This window comes from Colobus angolensis, unplaced genomic scaffold (genome assembly GCF_000951035.1).
Source record: "Colobus angolensis palliatus isolate OR3802 unplaced genomic scaffold, Cang.pa_1.0 Scaffold214, whole genome shotgun sequence".
In the NCBI taxonomy this organism is placed as follows: domain Eukaryota; kingdom Metazoa; phylum Chordata; class Mammalia; order Primates; family Cercopithecidae; genus Colobus; species Colobus angolensis.
Window position 1 is genome coordinate 6,579,629 of NW_012115311.1, and position 7,184 is coordinate 6,586,812.

The 7,184-nt window shown below is 36.4% G+C and overlaps 1 protein-coding gene across 2 annotated transcripts in view; it reads right to left on the reverse strand.

The window, feature by feature from the left end:
• Positions 1–7,184, reverse strand: part of NBEA (neurobeachin) — a 763,072-nt gene that overhangs the window by 391,321 nt on the left and 364,567 nt on the right. Inside the window, exons 1-2 of one of the 2 annotated variants that reach the window (XM_011943033.1) lie at positions 3,723–3,731; positions 1,710–1,774 (exon numbers count right to left, since the gene is read on the reverse strand). In XM_011943033.1, coding sequence (XP_011798423.1) covers positions 1,710–1,774; positions 3,723–3,731 — 74 coding nt within the window. Of the gene's footprint in view, positions 1–1,709; positions 1,775–3,722; positions 3,732–7,184 lie in introns of those variants that run through there. The other variant, XM_011943032.1, reaches the window with a different exon arrangement.

Here is a 7,184-nt window from a genome sequence, read left to right on the forward strand (position 1 = left end):
CTCAGCCTCCTGAGTAGCTGGGATTACAGGCACCTGCCACCACGCCCGGCTAATTTTTGTATTTTTAGTAGAGATGGGGTTTCATCATGTTGGCCAGACTGGTCTTGAACTCCTGACCTCAGGTGATCCACCCAACTTGGCCTCTCAAAGTGTTGGGATTACAGGCATGTGCTACTGTGCCCAGTCTAGATTGAAATTTTTTTAAAAAATTGTGACTACTTTCTTTATTTCCAACCTTTCCTAATATAAATCCCAAATTCTACCACTGACCGATAAAAGCATTATCACAAGCTTAAAATCTCTGATATTAGCAAATTTTCCACCCTCTTCCTTTTCTAAGCCTATTACTACAATCTTTATTTAAGTGCTTAGAGGTTCAATTCTGGTAACTCTTAGGAGAGTTACTGATAATAATAATAATTTTATATATATATATTTACTTCGCAGTTGAAATAAAATAATTGTAGATATGTCATTGAGAGTTATTTCTAAAACTGAAATGACAATGAATAGTTTTTTTCTGTTTATTCATCACCTAAAAACAGATAATAATTATTAGCAACTCTTATCACAATGAAACTCTGTAAGACATAGCAAGTGCTGTTATGTAAAATACTATTTGTGTTATAAAAGAAAACTGATATTTTCCTGCATCTTTGATGTTGCAGTGAATGCAAAGCTTATTTTAAATTTTAGATCGGTACTACTGTCTAACATGATTAGGTCACAAAATATCAAAATGAGAAATATAAAATAAGATAAATTGTTATAAAAACAGAAGATATTTCTCAAAATAGAACACAGTGATGGAAAAAATGAATAATACTAAGTGATATTTAATTTTTAAAACTTGGGTATCTATAACATATAGAAACTAATTTTCAAGGACTATTCTTTCACAACTTCCCTTCTTGAAAAAGATAAATTTTATATATAGTAAGCATTATTTCCTCATTAACCTAATTAAAGCTGGTTTCAAATATGAAATAAATAGGTCATGCCAAATAATCATCATATTCCAAAGAATGCAGCATATCATACAAGCAATTCAAGTTGTAAAGTTGCAGGTCTTGAGTTGATAGAAGCTATATATGTCACATGGTGACAGCTAAATCTATTTTAATGTGTCCACTGCCAATAAAGCACTGCAAAAATAATAATTAACAACTATTTACCACAAAATGGTAAATATAATAATGGGTTCAAATGTAATTTTATTTATTGTTTTAACAATAGAATATATACATTTCTACCCGAGAGAGATATATTTGCTATATTTAATATCCCTCACATTTTCAGTTGGATATTGAATGAGTGACATGTTCAGATAAAACTGTTTCACATGGACTGAGGAGAGGCTGAAGGAGTAAACACTGAGCACTGCTCTGAAAACAGATGGAGTGGCAGATGGGATTGCAGATTGGGTTCACTTGATCTGTGTAAAACAACTTTACTACTCAGTAAAATGTACTTCAAATCTCACCAAACGTTATAAAGTTTGTCCCTTTATTTCATGCATGGCTTTTTCTTCAAAAATAAATGTTTAGCATTTTAAACTTTGTTCAAGTTTAATTAAGTACCTGTGTGATAAATTATTTAACTAAAAGATATTTTCCTCCACATTTTTGGAACAGATGGTAGGAAAGAGCAATTGCCCAGTGGAATAAAATGTACACTGACTAGTTGTTCAAAATTGTAAAATTAATTACCTTCCTTCATTGATGAGCTCAATAAATGCAAGTCCTGCATTCTTCTGAATAGAGTTTTGCCATTCCTAAAAGGAGAAACCAAAAAAATATGAGAAAAGTGAACATTTAAATGAAAGTAACATCTGGTTTAAGGATCACGTTGATGTTGTTAATAACTTCCACATTATATTGTTTCCAAATGTCTTTACAAGATTCTAACAAATGTTATTTTGTAAAAAATCAAATTTTAGTTTTATCACTTAGTTTAGAAGGTGCTTTTGGTTCACCAGAAAATGTCAGGCTGGATGCAAACTGAGATGGAAAGTGAGACGCAGGTATAGAGGGCTCTGAGCACAAAGCTTCTTTCCAAGAGAGCAAATGACCAAAAGAGGCCTAATGTGTCTATACAAGGACTAGAAATACTTGAGATAGAAAACTTTATCTCCTCATGTAGAAATTTTAACCTTAAGATAACAAAATGAATACTAGAAATATAAACTATTAGAAACATAAACATATTTAAATTGACTTGGAAGTGAAATGTTCTAGTTATATGTGCATTCCAAATTACTTCATGCTAATTAGAAAAAAGTTACAAATTAACTTTTTTGAAAATTGTAAAAAAATAGAGTAAACCTATGGCTAAATATGTAATAGATAACTATGTAATCTCTCTTTGCTAATTTAGATTAGAGTATTATTTGTGAATTTGGCAGTTCTCAAGGTCAGGATCATCATTATGAACATAAGTGATTATAATGAAGTGTTTTAGATTAGAAAAGCATCTGCTTATTTTATGCTCTTCCTAAAGCATATTTAGAATATAATTTACACACTTGTTTTGGTATATGCCAGTGATTTCTATTTTGGGGGTTTTAAATATATACATATTTTGGGGTTTTAAATACATATACAAATATATATATTTCGGGTTAAATATATATAGGGGTTTTAAATATATATATATGTGTGTGTGCATATATATATATATCTGGTAAAAAGCAGTGTTTTGGATTGAAAATTATATCCCTTCCAATGGTTCTGTAAGTAAATACTCCCCAAAGTTCCCTAATGCATTTTAATAGAAAAATCTTTATTGATCAGTTATGGCCCTCCTCTATATATTCCCCTCCCCATGATTTTCCTAATAAGGTGCTGGTTGTACAGAGGTGACTGGCTGCCCTGGCCATGGGTTCAGTTTTACAAAAAACACAGTTTCTGTATCAACCCTTCACTCTACTCCTGATCCCTTTACCTTTAAAGAAATTACACTCATTCTGAAAATAAATATGGTCCCCAAAAGTAAGTATTTGTGTGTGTGTAAATATTCTCCGCTCTAAGTAAATGTGTGCTGCATTATAGAAGAAAAAATCCTCAATCCCCCAAGGAGAGAAAATCAACAACTAGTGAAAAGAGATGTGGCAACTTGAGGATAGTACAAAGCCACTGGATTCTAGCTATCATAATCTTTAACTAAAATTTATCCAAATGACAAGATTGCTATTCCATTGTACAGAACTTACTGAAACTTTCAAACCAATTCTGTATAAAACAATTACAGGAAATTTCTTTTCCCAAATTTTTACAAAATTTAAAGCCTCTTTAATATTTTCATTCTATATTCTGTATTTATCAGAAATGAGGATCCTACAAAATATGTACATTTCTCAGAAATACTTCATATTCATTGTGATAGTAACTTAAAGACAAAACTGATTTTTACATAAGTAGACCCATGCCACTATGAAGACTAGATTCTTACAACTTCTTACACATGATTTTCTGTGATAGTGTTTGTACACTAAGACTTTTTAGTCACCATAAACTTATAATATGAATATGATTTTTCAGTAAGATATTTCACAGAGTACATATTTAGGTATTACATCTGCATCCCAAATTATGCCTTGTCAAAAAAATCACAGAGTAAATTATCTTTGAATCAATCTAAATTATATGGAATCTGCATACAGCCCATGAGATGTACTAATTTACCTTTGGTGGAGGAACAGTAGAAGGAAGTCTGAGCTACACTAAGGACATTAGAGTTTAAAGTTTGAGAAAGCCAGTGGAAGACTTCATTCAATAAACCAGTGTTTTAGAAAAGTAATTTGTCATTTTTGAGCAAGAAGAAATTCTAGGAGATTGTTCTTACATGCCTTTCCAGAAGAGAAATATTAGGCGTCTAAATGAGTATTTCAAATAGGGAATAAAAAATAAGAGATGTTACAAAGAAAAGATGCCAACACTAGATGATAATCTGAATTTAAGAGCTGATGTAGAGAATTTGAGACAAAATAATTATTAAGTTTTCAATGTAGATGACTAGGATAATGGTAATATTATTATGAAAATACTGAAGAATACATTTGGGGAAAATCACAAACACTGTTGTCTGAATTTGTTGAATTTACAGTGGCAACGGTATATCAAAAAAGAATGTGAATGGGGGCGCCCAAGATGGCCAAACAGGAACAGCTCCAGCCTCCAGCTCCAAGCGTGAGCGACACAGAAGACGGGCGATTTCTGTATTTTCAACCGAGGTAACAGGTTCATCTCACTGGGACGTGTCAGACAGTCAGTGCTGGTCAGTGGGTGCAGCCCAACTAGCGAGAGCTAAAGCAGGGCGAGGTATCGCCTCAACTGGGAAGTGCAAGGGGGAAGGGAATTCCTTCTCCTAATCAAGGGAAACTGAGACATGCAACACCTGGAAAATCGGGTAACTACCACCCTAATACTGTGCTTTACCAAGGGTCTTAGCTAACAGCACACCAGGAGATTATATCCCACACCTGGCTCAGAGGGTCCCACGCCGACAGAGCCTCCCTCATTGCTAGCACAGCAGTCTGAGATCTAACTGCAAGGCGGCAGCGAGGCTGGGGGAGGGGTGCCCGCCATTGCTGAGGCTTAAGTAGGTAAACAAAGACCCTGGGAAGCTCGAACTGGGTGGAGCCCACCGCAGCTCAAGGAGGCCTGCCTGTCTCTGTAGACTCCACCTCTGGGGACAGGGCATAGCTAAACAAAAAGCAGCAAAAACCTCTGCAGATGTAAATGTTACTGTCTGACAGCTGTGAAGAGAGTAGTGATTCTCCCAGCATGGAGGTTGAGATCTGAGAACGGACAGACTGCTTGCTCAAGTGGGTCCCAAATCCCTGAGTAGTCTAACTGGGAGACGTCCTCCACTAGGTGCAGACTGATACCTCACACCTCGCATGGCTGGGTAAACCTCTGAGACAAAGTTTCCAGAGCAAGACTCAGACAGCAACACTTGCTGTTCAGCAATACTCTATCTTCTGCACCCTGCGCTGCTGATACCCAGGCAAACAGCATCTGGAGTGAACTTCAAGCAAACTCCAACAGACCTGCATTTGAGGGTACTGACTGTTAGAAGGAAAACTAACAAACAGAAAGGACACCCACACCAAAACTCCATCAGTACATCACCATCATCAAACACCAAAGGCAGATAAAACCACAAAGATGGGGAAAATGCAGGGCAGAAAAGCTGGAAATTCAAAAAATCAGAGCCCATCTCCCCTCTCCAAAGGAACACAGCTCATTGCCAGCAACGGAACAAAGCTTGTTGGAGAATGACTTTGATGAGTTCAGAGAAGAAGGCTTCAGTTGATCAAACTTCTCAGAGCAAAAGGACAGAACTACATACCCAGCAAAAAGAAATTAAAAACCTTGAAAAAAGAATGGAAGAATGGATAACTAGATAACCAATGCAGAGAAGTCCATAAACAAACTGATAGAGATGAAAACCATGACACGAGAACTATGTGACAAATGCACAAGCTTCAGTAACCGACTCAATCAACTGGAAGAAAGATTATCAGTGACTGAAGATCAAATGAATGAAACGAAGTGAGAAGAGAAGTTTAGAGGAAAAAGAGTAAAAAGAAATGAACAAAGCCTCCAAGAAATATAGGATCATGTGAAAAGACCAAATCTATGTCTGACTGGTGTGCCTGAAAGTGACAGGGAGAATGAAACCGAGCTGGAAAACACTCTGCACGATATTATCCAGGAGAACTTCCCCAACATAGCAAGGCAGGCCAACATTGAAATTCAGGAAATACGGAGAACGCCACAAAGATGCTCCTCGAGAAGAGCAACTCCAAGACACATAATTGTCAGATTCACCAAAGTTGAAATGAAGGAAAAAATGTTAAGGGCAGCCAGCAAGAAAGGTTGGGTTGCCCACAAAGGGAAGCCAATCAGACTAGCAGCAGATCTCTCGGCAGAAGCGCTGCAAGCCAGAAGAGAGTGGGCGCCAATATTCAACATTCTTAAAGAAAAGAATTTTCAACCCAGAATTTCATATCCAGCCAAACTAAGTTTCATAAGTGAAGGAGAAATAAAATCCTTTGCAAACCAGAAAGTACTTAGAGATTTTGTCAACACCAGGCCTGCACTACAAGAAATCCTGAAGGAAGCACTAAACATGGAAAGGAACACCCGGTACCAGCCACTGCAAAAACACGCCAAAATGTAAAGACCATCAATGCTGGGAAGAAACTGCAACAACTAATGAGCAAAATAACCAGCTAACATCATAATGACAGGATCAAGTTCTCACATAACAATGTTAAACTTAAATGTAAATGGGCTAGATGCTCCAATTACAAGACACAGACTGGCAAATTAGATAAAGAGTCACGACCCATCAGTTTGCTATGTTCAGTAGAACCATCCCACATGCAGAGACACACATAGGCTCAAAATAAAGGGATGGAGGAAGATCTACCAAGCAAATGAAAACAAAGAAAGGCAGGGGTTGCAATCCTAGTCTCTAATAAAACAGACTTTAAACCAACAAAGATCAAAAGAGACAAAGAAGGCCAATACATAATGGTAAAGGGATCAATTAAACAAGAAGAGCTAACTATCCTAAATATATATGCGCCCAATACAGGAGCACACAGATTCATAAAGTAAGTACTTAGAGACTTACAAAGAGACTCAGACTCCCATACAATAATAATGGGAGACTATAACACCCACTGTCAACATCAGACAAACCAATGAGACAAAAAGTTAACAAGTATATCCAGGAATTGAACTCAACTCTGCACCAAGTGACCTAATAGACATCTACAGAACTCTCCACCCCCAATCAACAGAATACACACTCTTCTCAGCGCCACATCGCACTTATTCCAAAACATATTTGGAAGTAAAGCACGCCTCAGCAAATGTAAAAGAACAGAAATCATAACAAACTGCCTCTCAGAACACAGTGCAATTAAACTAGAACTCAGGACTAAGAAACTCAATCAAAACCACTCAACTACATGGAAACTGACAACCTGCTCCTGAATGACTACTGAGTACATAATAAAAGGAAGGCAGAAATAAAGATGTTCTTTGAAACCAATGAGAATAAAGATACAACTCACCATAATCTCTGGGACACATTTAAAGCAGTGTGTAGAGGGAAATTTATAGCACTAAATGCCCACAAGAGAAAGCAGGAAAGATCTAAAATTGACA